The 21,093-nt window shown below is 44.6% G+C and overlaps 1 protein-coding gene across 1 annotated transcript in view; it reads right to left on the bottom strand.

Annotated features, from left to right (window-relative positions):
- The window catches only part of RCOR1 (REST corepressor 1), a 118,649-nt gene extending 103,036 nt beyond the window's left edge, over nt 1-15,613 (bottom strand). Inside the window, 3 exon segments of the mRNA XM_032623197.1 lie at nt 14,938-14,997; nt 15,081-15,333; nt 15,335-15,613. Of these exon segments, the coding sequence (XP_032479088.1) occupies nt 14,938-14,997; nt 15,081-15,333; nt 15,335-15,367 (346 nt within the window). The 5' untranslated portion in view covers nt 15,368-15,613.
- Nucleotides 15,614-21,093: the final 5,480 nt, after the last annotated feature.

Here is a 21,093-nt window from a genome sequence, read left to right as displayed (position 1 = left end):
ACCATAAGTAAAAGGAGTCCATCGTTTTCTCACACGAGTTCCTAAAAGTATGTACAAAAGTGCAATGTGTAAAAAGCAAGACAATAGATGTGTCAGAGGGGAATTACGTTCCTGAAAAGCTAAAACTAAAAAACACCTAATTACATCTCATCTTACTTTTTCCAGAGCATAATTCCAATTTCATACATGTTTTTAAATTGGTTTTTTCCTTCACAATTAAACACAGTCCACCAATGAATGTGTCTAATTGAGGCAAAAGTTGCATGCTTATAGAATGCCTAATGATTATTAGCTTTGTCTTAACTGCATTAAAGTCTGCAGAACTTAAACTTCAAATCATTGGTATCAACACTTTCACTTTGCTACTGCTACTTGTTCTTAATAAGATAGAAAGTGTGGTTTCAAAACTTTTTTACAGCAATACAACTCTTACTTTACAAATTATCTAGAAACTTAAAATGCAAAACTAAATAAAAGCTCAGCTACTCCAGCTTCTACCCTGCTTTAGCAGGGTGAGGGGCCTGCATGCCCACCCCCAACCTCTCTGCTCCACTAACAATACTGTACAAAAATGGCAATGCCATGGAAACTGACCCATTGCCAAGCAAGCAGAACACCAGCAAGGACTCAAAATGATAGTTCATCAGTTATATAAAACCCTAATTCAGTTTAGGAGGATCAATATATGGCATATGAAAGCGCCAGATGTTCAAAATCTAAAAGGCATCAAGCTGAAAATGACTAGGAAACAATAAAAATTCTGTAAGAAGTGCTTCAAAAGGAACACACACACACAAATACTTATTACATCTCAGCAAGATGGAAGTCTAAGACAGTCCAAGAATGAGATATTTCCTAAATTATACTTTTCAAAGAGAAAAGTACACTTTTCTCTGAAAAAGTATTAGTTCTTATTAGAACGAATAATTTTTAAATAATATATTTTATTAAGAATAGTGAACTCAAAAAAAAAATCCTGCTTTGGAAAATTCTGGCTAGAATCATCAGATTTCAATGAGTAGGCAGACTAAGCACTCTATCATGAACACTGAAATGAATAGTGGCTATATGAAAACATAAAATTTGATATTCTGGTTTCTAAAAGCATTATTATTATTCTATTTACAGAATGCTTCCATGAACATAAAACCCAAACTTAAAAGTTTAAAAGCCGGGCTTCCCTGATGGCGCAGTGGTTGAGAGTCCACCTGCCGATGCAGGGGACACGGGTTCGTGCCCCGGTCCGGGAAGATCCCACATGCCGCAGAGCGGCTGGGCCCGTGGGCCATGGCTGCTGAGCCTGTGCGTCTGGAGCCTGTGCTCCGCAACGGGAGAGGCCACAACAGTGAGAAGCCTGCGTACCGCAAAAAAAAAAAAAAAAGTTTAAAAGCCACAACAAGCCAAAGCAATTTGCAGAAGAAACAACAAAGCTGAGGGTTATCATGTTCCCTGATCTCAAACTACATTACAAAGCTACAGTAATCAAAAGAGTATGGTACTGGCCCCAAAACAGGGACATAGATAAATGGAACAGAATAGAGAGCCCAGAAATAAGCCTACATTTATACAATCAATTAATCCACAACAAAGGAGACAAGAATATGCAATAGGGAAAAGACAGCCTCTTCAATAAATGGTGTTGGAAAAATCATGCAGCTACATGCAAAAGAATCAAACTGGACCACTTTCTCACACCACATACAAAAATAAACTCAAAAATGGATTAAAGACTTAAATGTAAGACCTGAAACCATACAACTCCTAGAAAAAAACACAGGCAGTACACTCTGGTTGCCAGAAGGGATGGGGTGGGGTGGGTGGGTGAAATAGGTGACAGGGATTAACAGGTACAAACCTCCAGTCATGGGGACGTAATATACAGCATAAGGAATATGGTCAATAATATTGTAATAACTTTGTATGGGGAAAGATGGTTACTAGACTTATCCTGGTGATCATTTCATAATGCGTGCAAATATCAAATCATTATGTAGTATACCTGAAACTAACATAACATTGTACATTAACTATATTTCAATTAAAAAAAAAAAAAGCCCTAACAGCTTCAAGAAGAAACTAAATAGATTAGGGGTAAATGACAACATGTAAATGTGTACTAATGTTTTCTTTAAAAAAAGGAAATATATCCAATTCCTCTACTTTTGTTTTTTAAAAAATCTAGACTTCTGCTTCCAGTCAAGGTGGGGTGACATGAACCAGATTTACCCTGTCATTATGAACAACTAAAAACGAACATACAAAGCAACAGTCTTCAAGACACTGGACACCAAGCAACAGAGTACAACGATCCCTGAGAGAGAGGAAACGAACGAAGTAAATCCCGGTTTATTGCCTGGAGAGAGTTTCCAACTGGCAGCACAGGGAGAGAGAACCCAGGGGAAGTCAGGCAATCTCCCCAAGTTTAGGAGGCAAACTTAGGCCAAGGAAGCCAGGGCAGCTAGAGTTTGTAGGGCAGGATACCAGAAAAGAGAGAGCTGCACAGAAAGAGAACTCCAGAGATCTCCTCTTTGTGTATTCAGCATAGTACTGATCAGCACATGCCTCTGAAGAAAATACCTGAGGTATCTGGATAAAGAACTACTCAAAAGAATAAAAAGAATAATCCATGAGGCTCACACAGGGCCAAGAAGAGTGCCTATTCCCAACAGCCAGAGTGGAAAACCTCAGAATTAAAGGACTATTGGGTAGAGTAAGTACTCAGAAGTTTTGGCTCAGTAGTGGGACATAATTAGCCCTAGACTAAATGCTGCTCTGATCCCACCTAACAAAGCTTAAAAGCAAGATCTGAAATGAACAAACCATGTCTAAGGAACTTAACCATGTTCCAGAACAAAGCGCAAGAATATTTACAGGAATATAAAGATACCCAGCATCCAAAGTAAAATGCATAATGTCTGGCATCCAAACAAAAATTACCAAACAAGCAAAGAAACAGGAAAAGACAACCCATAATGAGGAAGAAAATCAATCAGTTGACACCAACTCAGAAATGAGATGGATGGGAGAATTAGTAGACCAGGGCATTAAAACAATTACAACTGTACTGCAAAGTGTTTGAGAAGTTTGAGGCAAGGCTGAGTATGCTCAGGAGACCTGAGATACATTTTAAAAGTCCAAATCACACCTGAGACTAACTATCACAACACTGTTAGTCAATTATACTTCAATAAAAAAATGAAAAAAATTTTAAAAGACCCAAATCAAACTTCTAGATATGAAACCTGGAAGATGAAAAAAATACATGTATTAACAGCACATTAGACGCTACAAAAGAAAGACTGGCAAACTTAAAGATATAGCAATAGAAAGCATTCAAAATGAAAGAGAGGGGCTTCCCTGGCGGTGCAGTGGTTAAGAATCTGCCTGCCAATGTGGGCAACATGGGTTTGAGCCCTGGCCCGGGAAGATCCCACATGCTGCGGAGCAACTGAGCCTGTGCGCCACAACTACTGACCCTGAGCTCTAGAGCCCGTGAGCCACAACTACTGAGCCCGTGCGCCACAACTACTGAAGCCCGCACACCTAGAGCCTGTGCTCCACAACAAGAGAAGCCACCACAATGAGAAGCCTGCACACTGCAGCGAAGAGTAGCCCCAGCTCGCTGCAACTAGAGAAAAGCCCGTGCGCAGCAACAAAGACCCTACGCAACCAAAAATAAATAAAATAAACAAATTTACTCTAAAAAAAGAAAGAAAAAGACTGAACAGAGCGTCAGTAAGCAGTGGGACTTCAAACAGCCTAATATATGCACACCTGTGTATGTGTAAATATGTATAGTTTATGTCAATTAAACCTCAATAAAGCTGTTTTAAAAACCTAACCTTTTCAGGGCTTCCCTGGTGGCAAAGTAGCTAAGAATTCACCTGCCAATGCAGGGGACACAGGTTCGAGCCCTGGTCCGGGAGGATCCCACATGCCACAGAGCAACTAAGCCCATGCTCCACAACTGCTGAGCCTGCGCTATAGAGCCCAAGAGCCACAACTACTGAGCCCTCGTACCACAACTACTGAAGCCCACACGCCGCAACTACTGAGCCTACATGCTGCAATTACTGAAGCCTGCGTGCCTAGAGCCCATGCTCCGCAACAAGAGAAGCCACCACAATGAGAAGCCCGTGCACCACAATGAAGAGTAGCCCCCGCTCACGACGACTAAAGAAAGCCCGTGCAGCAAGGAAGACCCAACGCAGCCATAAATAAATAAATGAAAATAAAGATCCCTTTAAAAAAAAAAAAAAAAGGCTGAGCCTTCATATTGTTGATTTTTTAAGTCCTACATTTATCTTCAATATAGCCATATATCTTAATCATCCTTTTGGTTTAATTAGGTACTAAATAACCACCTCAAAAAATAAACCTCTCCAAGCTTTCAATTTCTACTTGCTTTCCCAAGAAGCCTGTTTTGAATACCTTAATAGCAATATTTTAACAAATACTCCACTAGAGGAATTCAGTACACAGCCATCATAATATTTATCGGCTGTTCCAATATCACATTTCATCATGCACCTTGATTAAAGGGACAAAACTACTGAACTAATTATAAAAAACAAAGCTTTCATCAGAACCTCTAGATCAGTGCTGTCCAACAGCACTTTCTGGGATAATGGAAATGTCCTACTCGGCGCTGTCCAATACAGCAGCCAATAGCTACATACTTGAAATGTTGCTAGTGTAACAGAACTGAATTTTTAATTTTATTTGATTTTAATAAATTTAAATTTAAATAATTATAGATCGGGGCTTCCCTGGTGGCGCAGTGGTTATGAGTTCGCCTGCCAATGCTGGGGACACGGGTTCGTGCCCCGGTCCGGGAAGATCCCACATGCCGCGGAGTGGCTGGGCCCGCGAGCCATGGCCGCTGAGCCTGCGCGTCAGGAGCCTGTGCTCCGCAACGGCAGAGGCCACAACAGTGAGAGGCCCGCGTACCGCAAAAAAAAAAAAAAAAAAAAAAAAAAAAATTATAGATCACTAGTGGCTATATTACTGGACAGCACAGCTCAAGACAATTTAAAAGAAAATCTAGATTGAAATTCTTAAGAAAGATTAGCATTTTCAAAATAATTTTTTAACATCTACAGCTTATATATATTAATTTTTAAATTAATAAACATCATAAGCACAGAAAAACTCCTATTTTTAAGGCTTGGCTCAAAGGACCACTTCACCTAAAACTTCTTCCTGGTTTCTTCAATGCCCCTCCTCCACCCCAGGGTCAGGTGACCCCGCCACATCATGCCTCAGAGCACCCTCTGTGTGCTGTCATCAGTGACGGGGTGGGGGGGAGGGGAAGTAGACGCTTAAGGGAGATGAGGTTTTCTCTTGGGATGATGAAAACACTTTGGAACTAGATGGTGTGGGTGGTAGGTGCACACAATGTAAACGTACTAAATGCCACTGAATTCTTCACGTTAAAATGGTTAATTTTATGTCATATGAATTCACCTTGATAAAAATAAATTTTTAAGAATGCATCTAAGATGTGTATCTCTAATTCATACAAATTCATTACTAAAAAGGCACAGAAAACAGGGAAAACCAGCTTTTAAATGCAACTTTAAAGCTCATTTTTTTCCCTTGGGTTTCCATTTTTTAACTAAACTTGGTGCTTAATTATCAACTGTCCATTACAAAATGCCTATTCAAGGTAAGTCAGTCAGTGCACACAAATGTTCTTATTAAATGCAGAACCACATTCAGCTACATCAAGTGAAAAGAGAAACCTTTAGATATTTAAACCGAATTGGTGGCTCAAAAAACTAAGAAAGCAGAAGCACATGACACCACCAAGACTTTATGGAACCAAGTAAGACCAGACTAGCCAAGTACTTCCCCTACTCTTCTTACCATCCTGATCGCCCTATATCCACACTAAGTCTGAAAGCAGAACTAGCCCAAGCCCAGAAGCTTCTATGTCAGTAAAGCAGGATCTGCAATCTTCAGTAAGAGTATGTATGTGTGTAAAACAGCACAGTTTAAGTGAACAGAATGTTTAACCAACGCCCAAAATTTTAATTAAACTTTTCAGGCATAAATAGGGCCATCAGGTAGTATTTCTTAGTCACTAGATGAAACTGCTGAAAAGGATAACCACGGCCAAACTTGAGGAGCAGAGACTCACCCAAGTGCCCTCAGTAAATGTACAAGGCAAACCTTGGGGTTCTGGGCAGACAAAAACTAGTCCTTAGTTAACTTACACTACGATCAAATCAAACATGGCAAACTTCACAAACAGAATAAAGCTTACAATTTTCTTTAAGTATACTCTGGTCTTTGAAAAATAGAATACAATTCACTAATATATACTTTGGGGATTTGGGGGAGGCGGGGCAGGGTTAGTTTGGTTTTTGTTTTTTGATGGGGGAGGAAGGATGGGAATAATGTGCAAGGGAGGAAAATCAGCTGTTGAACAGCACTAACCAGACAGCTGTACGGGCGAAACCAAAGGGCTTTTTAAAAACGCTCTCTTAGGTATTTTAATTTGTGTATCTTTTCACACTTTATTAAGACCTGGTTCTTAAATTCATTCCACAGCTCAAGTTCAGTGAGAATCTGCAGAAAAACATATGGGGGGGGATAGATATTTAAAAGTTATACTCAGCTGTTAAACTAAAGGGTAACCAGCATAACAGGGTCCATTGTAACCTTATGTCATCCAATCGCAAGAAATCGCTCCCCTCAAAAAAACAATTGTATTTTACACTCTGAAAATGACTATTTCGACATACATGGAGTAAAGCAATTCATTCCAATTTGCCCCAGTCAACCAAGCCAGATACCTCCCATTTCATTTGTGTTTTCACTTCCAGGAAGAGGGGGAATGTAATTGGACATGAAGCAGGCTCTGGCAACCCTAAACATAAAACTCCACAATACCTGGGACCACATGGAAATGACTAAGCAACTGATCCAATAAAGTATTGCTCCTAAGTGTTTTTTCTTAAAGAGGATTTCTGGCTGGCTCTCCCTGAAATACACTAGATTGAAATCTGACAGCAACTTACACTTAATGCGATCCTGGTGTCTTTCCTTTCTTAGTGACATATAAAATAATGGTGCTTCCGACAACAGCTGGCATCTTAGAATGGGTTACCTTGGGCAAGTTACTAGGTTGAACCATAACAATAAGCCTCTCCATGCCTCTGTTTCCTCATATGGAAAACGGTGATAACAACTTTACCTGATATGACTGTTTTGATCGTTGTGTTAAATCATTAATAGGTATAAAGTGTTCAAACCAGTCTGGCACACAGCCAGCACTACACTAACCTGGCACTGACAAATCAGTCCTTCAAGGGTCTTCTATTAGCTGCACCTCCCCATGCACACACTCGCCCACTCACTTATCATCAGTGACAAACCCATAAGACAGCTGAATTTGGTTTTAGTCCACAGCACGTTAACCTGTTATAGGAAACTAACTGACCATCGTGGAAACTAAAGCTGTAACTTTAACCTCTAACTGGTATGCTGTTATAACTAGATGCTGGACAGAAATTAAATCAGAGCTTTTCAAGTCATCTGGTACTGAAATTTAGGTCAATCGGTTAATAATTAGTACACCAAATGAACTGAATAAAGTTGAAACATAACAAAAAAAGATGTGTCAATTCTCAGTGACATTCATCTTAAACCAAGAGTCCTAGTGACAATTATAACAGGAGCTATGTACCAAGTCCAGTCTCTGAGCAGAAACATATCCAACCAGGGACATATTTTTTTTTTTTTTAAACATCTTTATTGGGGTATAATTGCTTTACAATGGTGTGTTAGTTTCTGCTTTATAACAAAGTGAATCAGCTATACATATACATATGTTCCCATATGTCTTCCCTCTTGCGTCTCCCTCCCTCCCACCGGGACATATTTTTATTCCTTCCTGAAAAGAAACTCAATCAACCCCAATACTAGAGAGAAAACAAAAAACTCTACATATGTAATCCTAATAAAGGATCAGTATCCAAATATATAAAGAACTCCCACAAATTAGTAAGAAAAAGAACACCCTACAGAAAAAGAGCAAAAGGTATATTCACAGAAGGAAACCAAGTAGCCAAAAAAACATATAATAAAAGCACACTTAACCTCACCAGTAATTTAGAAAAATGCCAACATAAACCACAAAAAGACAGTACTGCAAAAAGTTAATAAACCTAACACCTTAGTGAAAATTGGGTGAAGGAAAGGAATTTTCTGTGCCTGTTAGTGAATGTACTTGTTTGGAAAACACCAAAGCAAATGAATATGCACAAATAATTCCATTTACAAAAAGACTTTGACAATAACAAAACATTTTGCTTTTCACACATAAGTACGTACTGAAGTACAAAAACACACATGGGCATTCTGCCGGCCTTGAGAGCGTGCCACTCAGATCTCCCTTCAAGAGAGAAAGAGCTGAGAGAAGTGTAATTAGCTGACAGCCCCAGCTGCCCAGCACCTTTGGGGTCCACTGCAGCATTCATACCAACGCCAGGCCAATGACTGAACACAGCCGGCATTCTAGGGCAGGCCCTTTCCTGCCAATGCACTCTAACGACCTGTGCTCTGGCTGCACTGCAATCCTAGGCTCCTGGGTCCAATAATCAATCATCCTTCTTTCTGTTTTCCTTCACAGGTGTCACACCTGCACCCATTCTGAAGGCTCTGCCACCCAACCTTCTTCCTCCCCTCTCTATCTTCACAGGCATTTACCCCTGACACTCCTGCACGCACGGCTGATTCTATCTCGGCATCTGCTTCATAGAGGATGCAAACTATCACAGGGATAACAAAAACCAACTTCCAATTAGTGAAGGCAGGAGTGGAAGAATTAGCCTCTACCTGCACCTGACGCAAATATGCCCTACTATCAACAGTGTTTAATCACAGTGGTGGGCATGTAACTGTAGATATTCTTTTTTATTTGAATGGGTTTTTTAAATAACTCTATCTTTACAATGCTATCCTACCTTATGATAATTTGCAAAGACATTCCAACATCTAACCACTATCTAATCACTTCAATTTTAGAAATTTAACTCTTACTCCTGGTTCTAAAATCATACACCCGTATTACCGTTCCCAATTATTGTATGCAGTAACAATGCTCTAAAACATTAAGAGTTTTAAGTTTGGCTTCATTGGCCTCAAGTCTATCTGGAGATACGTTTAATGACTGAAAGACAAATACAAGTCACTTTGCCTCTGCAGGCCTTACTTTCCTCATCTAGAACACAGGAAGGCTGGACTGGGCGGACAGTACAATTTTCTCTCTCATTACCCCAAGGAAGGGAAAATCCAGAAATTTCAAAGAATTATGTCTACTGTGCGATTTTTACTAAGATCACCATGTTTAAAGAATTTGACTAATTTGAAAAAAAATAGTTTTAGGGTTTACTGTCAACATTTCATTTAAATGACATTTTTTAATGTTCTTTTAAAATATGTCTCAAACATTTTAGCAGAACACCTTTTGTCACCTTAAACCATTCTATTTTTTAAATACTTTTTTTTAAAATCAACAACAGAAAACATAAAGCTCAACCAGAAGACATATATGTACTAGAAGAATTTCCGTAACACAAAACAGAAAGAATTGTTAAATCACAATTATTACCCCTTATCATTTCTAGGGTCACAAATATTTTCCATAATTGCTATTTAAAGTTGTAGGAATTAACTCACTCCAAATCACTGAATCAGCATTCAATCCCCAATTCCTACCTTATTCAGACTTTTACTGTGCTGCTACAGAGACTCCCTCCACAAAAGGGATTTCCAGTTCTGTTTTAAATATAAAAACCAATACAAGCCTTATTTCTTACTTTTACATTATGCATGGAACCTCTAAAGAAAGGCTCAGAAGAAAGTGAGGGCTAAATTACAAATTAATTACAACAATCTATATAGCAGAGAGTAACATATAAAAAGTAAAATGAACTGGGGGAGAATACAGTAACTTGGATAGACTCTAATGTTTCATCTCCAAAGACTAAGAAGTTAGTTGCAACTAAATTGCCCCATAGAACTTTATAACACCAAGGAAAATAGCTTTTTAAGAGTAAGCCTAAATTTCTTCAGTACCAAGGACTTTCAACATCGCTTTTAAAACAACTCTGCCCTGATCAGCCTCAAGCAGCTAACCTTTGAATCACACTCATCACCCACAGAAGGGAACATTGTGGCAGAAGAACCTCACCTCGAAAACATTAACTCTCAAAGACAAGAACTTGAAAGTTTAGAGCAGAAACTCCCTAACTCAGAACACAGTTAATGTGTACTTCACTTTGGCCCAGGGATGGATTCAAGGTCTCTTTTGTACTATCCAGAAACTTGATCTGAACAGGTTTACCTATCCTCTCTGGATCTCAGTGTACTTTTCTGCTATATAAAAGTATTGGACTAGTTCTCCCTCTTCCAGGAAAGAATATTTACCTAAATTGCAGCAGGTAACTTAAAAGTAATCTTCTTCAACTATCTCAGTGCATGATTCACATTCAAATCTACGGCTTCGTCATAATTCAGTCTTACCTCTGCAGTAAACCAGGCAATGCGGGGACCACTGCTTGGCAACTTAAGTCCCACAATCGATAGTTAGAATAAGATAGCAGACAATGTTTACTTAACACTCACTGTGCCAAGCACTGCGCTGGACATTTTACATGTATTAGCTCAGTTAATTTCTTCTCTTGAGGAAGAAGTTCCACTACCTCTACTTCACAGATGAAAGCAAAAATAAAGTAACTTGCCCAGGGGCAACACACAGTTGTCAAGAGGCACTGCCAAGATCTGAACTTGGGTTTGGCGATTCTCATAGCCCAAGCTCTCACAGTCTACTCTATACTGCTTCTGAAAGAAGCCGGAAATTAAAAAGATGACTATAACTGACACAATCACAGGCCACAAGTGAGGGAAAGATCCCTGATTCATAATGGAGGGAACTGAGGCTCCAGAGATAAAATGACCAGCTCGACCTTAAACCACCTTCTTAACCACAGAGACAGGGCATTCAGCCTCCCGACAACCAGTTTTAAGTGTCTCCTACTTCACTACATCATGAAGGTGATCACTCACAGGGTTTATCATTACCCTGACCTCTCATTTGGGTAAACACTACCTCAAAGTACATCTACATCACAAAGCATTCACTGTAACTTATGCATTTTGGGGTATCTTTAAAATTGATTTTTACAATGAAACTAAAGCATAGCAAATAATGTGTTCAAAGAGGTACACAGAACCACCAGTAAGAAGAAATGAAAAGCAGGTCAAGACACCCTGTTCAGAAAAATTATTCCACGTTAAAGCATAACACATTTTATTAATACAAGTCAACTCTGAAGTGACAGTTGAGCCAATGACAACCACAAATTTTCTAATCTGATTAAATATACTGGATTCAATGTTCCAAATACAGGGTGCATGTTTAAAGGGCTATTACCTCAAAAATATTTACCATTAACATTTCCTCTTCCGTAAGAGTCTTAGTTTTACTATTAGTGAACTGTGATACTGAAAACCAGCACAGACAGAAGTTGACAGTAATAACACATGTTGGGACTTCCCTGGTGGCACAGTGGTTAAGAATCCGCCTGCCAATGCAGGGGACGCAGGTTCAAGCCCTGGTCCAGGAAGATCTCACACGACACGGGGCAACTAAGCCTGTGTGCCACAACTACTGAGCCCGCATGCTGCAACTACTGAAGCCTGTGCGCTTAGATGTAGCCTGTGCTCTGCAACGAGAAGCCACCACAATGAGTAGCCCCCACTCACCACAACTAAAGAAAGCCTACATGCAGCAACGAAGACCCAACACAGCCAAAAATAAATAAATTTTTTAAAAAATAAAAAATAAAAATAAATAAAAGAAACCAAAGACGACTCAGCATACACTACGGCACTGAGTACGGAAAGACGGTCTGGACCCACAGACTAAGGTAAAGATATGGAACTGCATTCTGGTCTTGTTTTTAAATCTGATAAAACTTGTTCCATCATTATAAACACAGATGTTATTTTAACTACCAAGTTCTGATCCAGTGATCCAGTTTAGGTCTTCGTTAGATAATAAGAACTGAATCAGCATTTTAGGATGGCAGTGCTCTATCCACTTCACTCACTACTCGTGAGGGATGACGAATCTTCTTTGGGCTATACAGGGAGTATCAGGTGGATCTAGTTTCAACCATTCGCTTTTAAAGCTAAATAGGGTCAAGTTGGGATACTGTGGGTAAATAAAATCTGATCTTAAAAAAAATTAAAATCAACTTCTTCCACTCATACATCTTTACAGAGACAGTTTTTTAAAAAAGCAGTTTCCTGATGAGTTTCACACTTACTGGTCTGTTCAAATTTGTAAAAATAAATAATAAACAAACAAATATTCAAAACTCAGGCAGGGAAAAAAAGAAAACTAACAACCACAATCTCAATTCCATATTATTCCTAACTTGTACTCATGGAAGGAAACGTCTTAAGTCTAAAGACCGAAAAAAAAATTTTTTGCCATGAAACAAAACTGGTGTATCCTTTCTATTCCAAAATGGAAGTCTCCCCATCCCTTAGATTTTTTTTTAATTAATTAATTATATTTTTGGCTGCGTTGGGTCTTCGTTGCAGTGCACCTGCTTCTCATTGCAGTGGCTTCTCTTGTTGCAGAGCATGGGCGCTAGGCGTGAGGGCTTCAGTAGTTGTGGCTCACAGGCTCTAGAGCACAGGCTCAGTAGTTGCGCTGCACGGGCTTGGCTGCTCCACAGCATGTGGGATCTTCCTGGACCAGGGCTTGAATCCATGTCCCCTGCATTGGCAGGCAGATTCTTAACCACTGCGCCACCAAGGAAGCCCCGTCCCTTAGGTTTTCTTTTTTTTTTTTCTTAGGTTTTAAGTTAAATGAGAACACACCTAAAAAAATAAATCAGTAGGAAACAGTAAAGTCCTACAATTTCCAGCCATACCTAGGAATTCATCCCACTGCTCAGATTGGCAAAACAGGGTTTCAAATTATTTCATACCAGTTGGATTCCTTTCCAGATTAAAACAAACACAAAATACGAAATGTTAACGCCAAGACCCAATCAACTGGCGGTAAGACCATGCAGCAAAACATTTACAGTGTTTTACTTTTTAGAATGGCAGGTCTCTAGCAAATTTATGCTTGCATCTATTCCATCGAAACTGCAAGGACAGCTCAAAATATGATCCTATTACATGTGCTGTTTCAAAGAGAACAACTCCAAAGAAATCAGGCTCATTCCTAACAATGCTGAGCTAGACATCAATATTTAGAAGAATGTCAGAATTCTAATTCTTCCTGTTGCCATCAAATATGCCCTTTTCTTTGGTCACATCCAACATATTTAAATAAAGCTTTCAAAACGAATATAAACAAAATGTACCAAAAAACTGACCAACTTACTAAAACTAAAAGATATATACAAGTTGATTTTTTTTAATATGTGGGGGAAACCTGGTGACAAGCTTTGCTTTATGTTCTGTGTATTAAAACAAAGATGGACTTGACCTACAAAATGAAGCTAGGGTCAACTGTAACCAAAAAACAGTATGCTTCCCCTGGTGGCCAACCATGGAATGGAGAAGGCATGCACAGAAGAGAAAAAGCCTTGTCTCGGAGTTCCATCCTGTCACTCTTATAAATGAGAAGTGACTACCAAAAAAGGAAGACACGGGGGAAGGGGAAACTATCAAAAAGACTAACATAAGTTAAAAGGAATACAAACCTGGGCGGTAGACTACATATACTTTAAGAGATTTAAATCATCAACAGACTAAAATGTAGAAGGCAAATACGGGAAAGGTCATTTATTTCCAGAATGCCCAAGAGCTCACTCAGGGATCCCTATGTATTTTCACTTCAAACAACAACCAGAGTTTCATACCTAAATAACAGCTTAAGAGCAATCGCCTTTTTTCAAGGGCTAGATCCTTGCAATTTTCTGCAGTCTTGTTTCCAAGGAAAAGCATTTATGCATTTATCTTCTCAAACTCGTGGTATAACCTACATAGAGAACCTTCAGTTCTAAAGCCCTCCAACCAGGAGGACTGTTAACTCCAGTTCCACAAGGTTCTCTTTTGAGTTTTATTTCTGAAAGGAAACCCACATCCTTTCAAACATTTTCCATGCCAACAATCTTTTAAAGATAATCTTATACGGAGACAGGCTAGAATCTCACTGACGAATTCCTTTGTCTGATTGGATTTTTCTGGTACTTTAAATCTGCTTCCACACAGAAGAGCAGCAAGAGTAGCAAATGTTCCAAGCTAGGGGGTAGGGATTTCTTGGAGGCGGACATCATTTGTTAGGCTAAAGCTTCTTCTGAAGGTTCTAATCTTTCACAACCCGTTCCTTTAAAAAAAAAAAAAGCGGGGGGGGGGGGGGGGCGTGGAATACACACACATTTACAAATAGGTCCTAAAATCAAACTGCCACCAGCCAGTCTCTCTTCCCGGGCAGGGCGCCCTCTGGGAAGCACACTTCTTTTATTAACTGGTTTTGGGAGATCTCAAGACGAGAGGGGAGTCGGGGCCAGGCAGGAGTCCAGGGGCGGGCAGGACGAGGAAAGGGCATGCGGGACAACCCTCCGCAGGGGAGAAACGGGTCCGAGGACGTCCCAAGCCCAGGCGCTCGCAGGACACTAACTCTCCGGCGCGGCCGCCCCTGCCCGGCCCCGGAGCGGCTCGTGCCGACCCGGGGACGCCGGAGACCCCGGGCCAGGTGGCCAGGTGTGGCTGCGCGCCGCCGCCTCCAATCCGACCCGCCGCGGCGACCGGGGCCTCCCCGGGGGCAGGCACGCCAGCAGGACACCCTTGCGCGGGTGTCTCCCCGCGGACAGGAGGACCCACACAGGCAAAAAGAAAGTTGTCCGAGGCCGTCCGCCCCCTCGGGTCGCCGGCCGGCCGGGCTGGGGCGCTACTCACCGGGGTCGAAGTCGGGCACCACCGCCTGGTACTGGGGTCCGACCCGCATGCCGCCGCCACCTGCGGGGAAGCAGAGAGGAGGTCAGCGGGCGGGCGGGCGAGCGGGCGAGCGGGCGGGGGCGGCGCGGGCGGCTGCCACTTACCGTGTTCCTCGTCGCTGGACGAGCCCGAGCTGCCTTCCTCCCAGGAGTTGCTGCTGCTGTTGCCATTGGGCGCCGCCGCCGCCAAACTTTTATTCTGCCCATTATTGGGGGCGGCGGCGGCCGAGGCGGAGGCGGCGGTGGCCGAGGAGGCGGCGGCGGCCGAGGAGGCGGCGGCGGCGGCCGAGGCGGCCGAGGCGGCGGCGGCCGAGGCGGCCGCGTTGGCCGCGTTGTTCCTCCCTCTCCGCTTCCCTGAGGACCTCGGGGCCCTTCTCCACCATGGCCGGCATCGGCGGGGGGCCCGGACCGGGCGAAAAGTGGCGGGGACCCGCGGCTCCTGAGGAGGGGGGCGCCGGGCCGGGGGGAGGGAGTGAGAGCGGGCGCGGAGGCGGGCGGGCGCGGCCGGAGCTCGCGGGCGCGAGTTGGGGCTGGGGCGGCCCTAGCGGGCGGAGAGCGGAGCCGCTTCAAGCCCCCAGCGCCGAGCCGAGCGCAACTTTCGCTCTCATCGCCGCCCGCACTTCACTGGCACTAACTACTCCAGGAGCAAGCGAGCGGGAGGGGAGGGGGGCGGGGCCTGGGCGAGCGGGGGGAAGCCGCGCGCAGCCCAACCCGGCGCGGGGTGGCTCCGCCCCCGGCGTGCTCCCATTGGCTCTTGTGGGATTTGGATGGCGAGCGGCAGCCAGATTGGCTCCGCGTACCAGTCTGTCCAAGGGGCCGGGGCGGGAGAGCGGGGAGGGGGAGGCTCCGGGCTTCCGTTGGTCAGGTTCGGTTGACGCGTATCGCCCGCTGTACGTGGTTTGAGGTTTGCAATCTCTCTACGCCCCATGATCCATCTCTCTAGGCAATAGCGAGGAGTTAGCTGTCCTCCCGTCCCACTCCTTCTGCCGGTCCCCCCCCTTCACCTGCGCGCGCCCCCCACGGCCTCTGCCCCCACATTCCCCGAAGGGCTCCACTGAGGATCCCATCGGTTTCCAAAAGTAAAATATACGCGACACGAGAACAGAAATTGAATGCAAGGTTGGGACTACTTTCCCCCTCGCGCGGAGGATTACATCCCACAGTTTGAATGGGTTCTATACAAAGAGGGGAAACTAATTGGAAGAAACTAATTGCGCCCCCACATTTCCCAAGGGATTTGGGGGTTACTCAGCGCCGGGGGAACCCTGGTGCAGGGGACAGGCTTCCCAGGTGACAGTCACCCCCGGAGTAGAAGATAGCAGTGTAGGAGCTCAGGGGGTTTAGTGGAGCTTTCTGCTAATTTGGTGGGGGGAGGTTGGAAGTCGCCGCGATTGCCCGAGTTTCGGGGCGCGCCGCGCCTGCGAGGCCGGAGGAGAGGGTCCTCTGCCCCTGCCCGGTAGCAGAGTCGGGGCGCGGGGTCCCTGCCGTCCCGGATGGCCGTTTGGAGAGCTGTGAAGGAGCCGAATTGTCACAGGGGGAGGGGAACACTTAAAAATGGGGTGAGGGACTTACAGAAATGGGCTGGGGTCCGGGAAGGGTAAAGAGGAAGAAGCTATTTTCATCCCAAGCCTTTGGTAGGGGAGGAGGGTCAACTTCCTCCGAGCCAAGAGCTACTTTTCCGGATCTGCTGCCTGCCCTGCCTCCCCCACTCCACCCCTTGCCCCAGAGAGTGACCACCGGCCGACGCGGGGCTGCTTTTATAGCTGGGGGTGGGGGTGGGAGATGGGAGAGTGTGTGACTCCCCTGGAAGTCTGTATCTGCTCCACCCCCACCGATCCCCCCAAACAACACGCTCTTTGTACATAATCAGGAATAATCAGGAGGCGAGAGAAGGTCTATAAATGAAAAATATATATATGTATTTTTTTAATGCAGCGGATGGCTATTTTTCTTTTAAGTTACTTCAAACCTGAGCTTAATATGGGGACAGTTTACACCAGCTCTGGTTATAAATAGCTACAGGGAGAATCTGAAGTTTTATGGGTTTTAAAGCCTGAATAAATAAGCAGGATGTTCTCCACGTTTTTTGCAGCATGAGCCATCATTATTACTTCAGTGAAGTGACCATGTTCAATTCTGCCTGAATGAACTGTAAGAAAAAGCGCTGGGAGCCCTCCCCATGGAGGAGAACTGCCCCCGCCAAGTTCAGGGTCACAGCTCCTGGATTCCCCTTAAAAGGACACTCATCTCCTAGGAGAGCCCAAGTAGCGCAGGTGTGTGCCCCGGGATACTCCCCAACAGCTGGCCTGGGTAGGATGCAGACAGCAAAGCCAAGGGTTAGGAACCAGAGGTGGCATTCCCCGGGCTGAACCACCTGGCCAAGGGCTGTGACTCATCTAGAGGTGAGCACTGTGTGAGGAATGAGGTTAAGAGCCCTCTGCCCTGCTCGCTTAGTGTCTATGAAGTTATACCACAAGACTCTGGATAGATTAACCTACAAGGGCACAAAGGTGATATTGAGTCATTTATTAGAGCAGCAGGAATGGCACAGCACATGGGGTCACCGGCACCACCTACCAAACCCCAAGGGTGGAGCTACTTCCTGGCTGGGTTGTAACAATGGGTGCATCACTGGACCTTCCAGCCATTCAATTTTTCAGCAAATATTAACACCTAACGTGTACCAGGCCCCGTTCTATTTTGACGCCAAAGCCACACAGATACTGGCCTTGACCCTGTCAGCTTCCTTGTCTGTAAAACACAGATAATAGTAACTACCCCCTGGCCTGGTGGAGTTTTTACAGATTCCATCTCTCCAGCCCCTCTTCTTCCACCATAGGGAACCCCTCAACCTGAAGGAAACCCCCTTTCCTGCCCCTGCCTATTGTTTGGGGTGGGGGAAGGTGGCCCACACAACCCTTCTGATTGGGAATTTGTGACCTCAGAACTTCAAACCGGCACTCCATCGAGTCAGCAGCCCCACCATGTTTTTCGGTGATACCCGCTCCCACCCTGAGTGTGAGAGTTCACACCTTCTCTCCTCTCCTCACACTTCCCACAGCCCCTTCTGCCCTCACTCCCAGCCAGTGACCTCACCTCATTCTTCAGTGGGAAAAACTGAATCCATCAGATGGGCCCTCATCTTCCAGTCCCCAAGCTGACACATCTGCCTGCCTGGCACCCCCCTCCCCATCCGTCTCTCCCACCCCAATCTTGATCTCAGGCACCCACCTCCGGCTGCCCACCCCTTGCTACTCTCCTGTACCATCAGCCTCTCTCTCTCTTTCCCCTTGGCTAGCATTTTCCCCAAAAAAGGGGGAAAATCTCTCCCTTGCTCCCAAGCCCCTTTCCGCCTCCTCCCCATTTCTCTACTCCCACGACAGAAGACAGAAAACTCCAAAGACGTGTCCATACCTGCCTTCCCCACTCCCTCCCTTCCCAGTCTCTCCTCACCCCACCCCAGCAGGGCTGTGTGCCTACTCCTACCTATTGCTAAGGTCACCCACAAGCTCCCGGCTGCCAGATCCAGCGGTCACTTCCTGGAACACTGCCCTTCTCAGCAGCACCTGAGTCCGCCACTCCTCCATCTGGAAATTCCCTCTCTTGTCTGGACCTTGGTTCCCCTCTTACTTCACAGACCGCTCCCCCTCAGTCAGTCCCCTGTGCAGCTTCCACCCTCTCCTTCCAGCCTGTAGTCATTGGGGTTCCTCCTGGGCCCCCTTCTCTGTGCCTGAAGCATGGTAGGCGCTCATTAACCGCAGAGTGAGAAATAAAGGGAACACAGGCTGCTGTGGGAGCACAGAGCAGGAGCCAGTCCTGGGCGGGGAGGGTTCCTGGCACAGGTGAGGTCTGACCAAGACAACATGAAATATACCCTATAAGGGGGACCCTTGGTTTTGTCAGCCCAGCGTCTCCCAAGTGTCTACCCATCCACAGCACCCTCCTCCCGGTGGTTGGCCTGGGGCTTCCCCATCTCTAACTGGCACGTGACCCAGGCCTGGCCAATCAGAGCACCCCAGACCTCTGGCTACAGTGATTGGCTCCACAGGGGCACATGACCTAGCCAGGCCAATCAAGGGTCTTTCTGGAACTTTTCCTGGAACTCTCAGGAAGGAAGGGACCTCTCTCTCTCTCTCTCTGAAATCAGGACCTAGAGATCTAAAGCCTAGAACCTCCAAAGCAGGGCCAGGGATGGGGCAGGCAGGACAGGCCCCACTGGGGCTGGAAGCTGGAGGAGACGTTTGTGCCCCGGGGTCTCGCTTGCCCACCCCAGTCCAGGGCCTGTTCCAGGGAGCCCTTCTTACCGCACCAGTCTGTGGAAAAAGGCCGGTTGAGTCCTGATAGGATCTTTTGACCTCTCCCCGCCGTCCAAACCGCATAAGCCAGGCCTGAAATCCTGGCTTTTTAAATAGAGTGGTTGGACTTTCTGTTACAACTCAAAGAATCCTGGATGTTACGAATAATTAGGCATTAATCCTGTGCAGAACGAGAGAAAGGAGACGCTGGCAGAGAAATAGCACCTTCCTGTCCCCTGTGAAAGGCTTAAAGATAATAGCTAATATCTCCAGTGTGTAACTGTGCCTGGTTGCGCTCTCTGTGTAGAAATCATCAGTGCTTTTAATCCGCCCAGTACTCCCACTGGGTGTACACTGTTATGACCGGCTCATCCGCGCCTTGTAGGTAGGGAAACGGAGGCACCTCGAGGTGAAGTTTCTGCCTGAACCGTGCGACCCCACTCGCTGGCAGGCCTCAGCCACATAGCCGTGCGGCCGCGGGCCTCACCAGAGACCTAAGAATGTTGGGAGGACCAGGGAGGAGGATGTGGGCAGAATGCCTTGTCTGATTCTACACGTAGTGTTTACAATTCTTATTGCTGCCTTTTTTTTGTTTTAGTAGTATTGTTAGATGGCTTGTTAGAAAATTCTGCCAGGCAAGGAGTAGCTTCCCCAAAGCTGGACCAGGCAGAAGGCAGGGTGTGGGCTGGCAGGGAAACAGCCAGAAGCCAGTCCTGGGAGGGTTCGTTTCCCCCGCAAGGCTCTTCAGAAACTGAGACTGGGCAGGAATTTTAGCCATCCTAGGAGTTCTTTTTCTTTTTTTTTTTTTTTTTTTTGGCTGCATTGGGTCTTCATTGTGGTGTGCGGACTTCTCATCACGGTGGCTTCTCTTGTCGTGGAGCTTGGGCTCTAGGTGCTTGGGCTTCAGTAGTTGTGGCTCGCAGACTTAGTTGCTCTGCGGCATGTGGGATCTTCCCGGACCAGGGCTCAAATCTGTGTCCCCTGCACTGGCGAGTGGATTCTTAACCACTGTGCCACCAGGGAAGTCCCATCCTAGGAGTTCTTAACCTGCAGTCTGTGGATAGATTTCAGGGGTACCATGAACCTGGGAGGGTAGTTACAGGTTTATTTAAATGAAACTTTAACTGAAATCTGGTATTTTCTTCAATTATGAATGTAGGCGGTACTAGCAATGGCTGGGACTATGGAACCCCTAGAAATCATGATACTGTCTCATCCCATTACATGTTGGAGAGATCTCAGAACAGTGTGTTACAGTCATCTCCAAAATTACAGAAGATATTAGACCTGCTGCCAGATCTTGTTACTAATGTGTTAATTACCAAAGAAAAAAACTCAAAATGGATTGTATACCTAACTGTAAGAGATAAAACTCTTAGGAGAAAACACAGGAGTAAATCTTCACTTCGCAAGGAGTGACCTCGAGTAGGCAAAGCCTTCTTAAATACAATTCCAAGAGTATAAGGAACAAAAGGAAAAAAGTAGATAAGTTGGACTTCATCAAAATTTTAATTTGGGCTTTTTTTTTTTTTTTGCAAATGATACCATCAATAAAGTTAAGAACAGTCCACACAGTGGGAGACAATATTTGCAAAACACGCCTGGTAAAGGACTTTATCTAGAACATGTAAAGAATTCTCACAACTCAATAATAAAAGATGAATAAAATGGGTAAAGTATCTGAATAAACATTTCTCCAAAGAAAGTATACAAATTGCTAATAAGCACATGAAAAGTTGTCCAACATTAGCCACCAGGGAAATGAAAATCAAAACTGCAGTGAGATACCACTAGGTATCCTAGCCCACTGTGATAGCTATAAT

The sequence above is a fragment of the Phocoena sinus genome, chromosome 2 (genome assembly GCF_008692025.1).
Source record: "Phocoena sinus isolate mPhoSin1 chromosome 2, mPhoSin1.pri, whole genome shotgun sequence".
Classification (NCBI taxonomy): domain Eukaryota; kingdom Metazoa; phylum Chordata; class Mammalia; order Artiodactyla; family Phocoenidae; genus Phocoena; species Phocoena sinus.
This window is presented reverse-complemented; position numbering and strand designations above follow the sequence as displayed.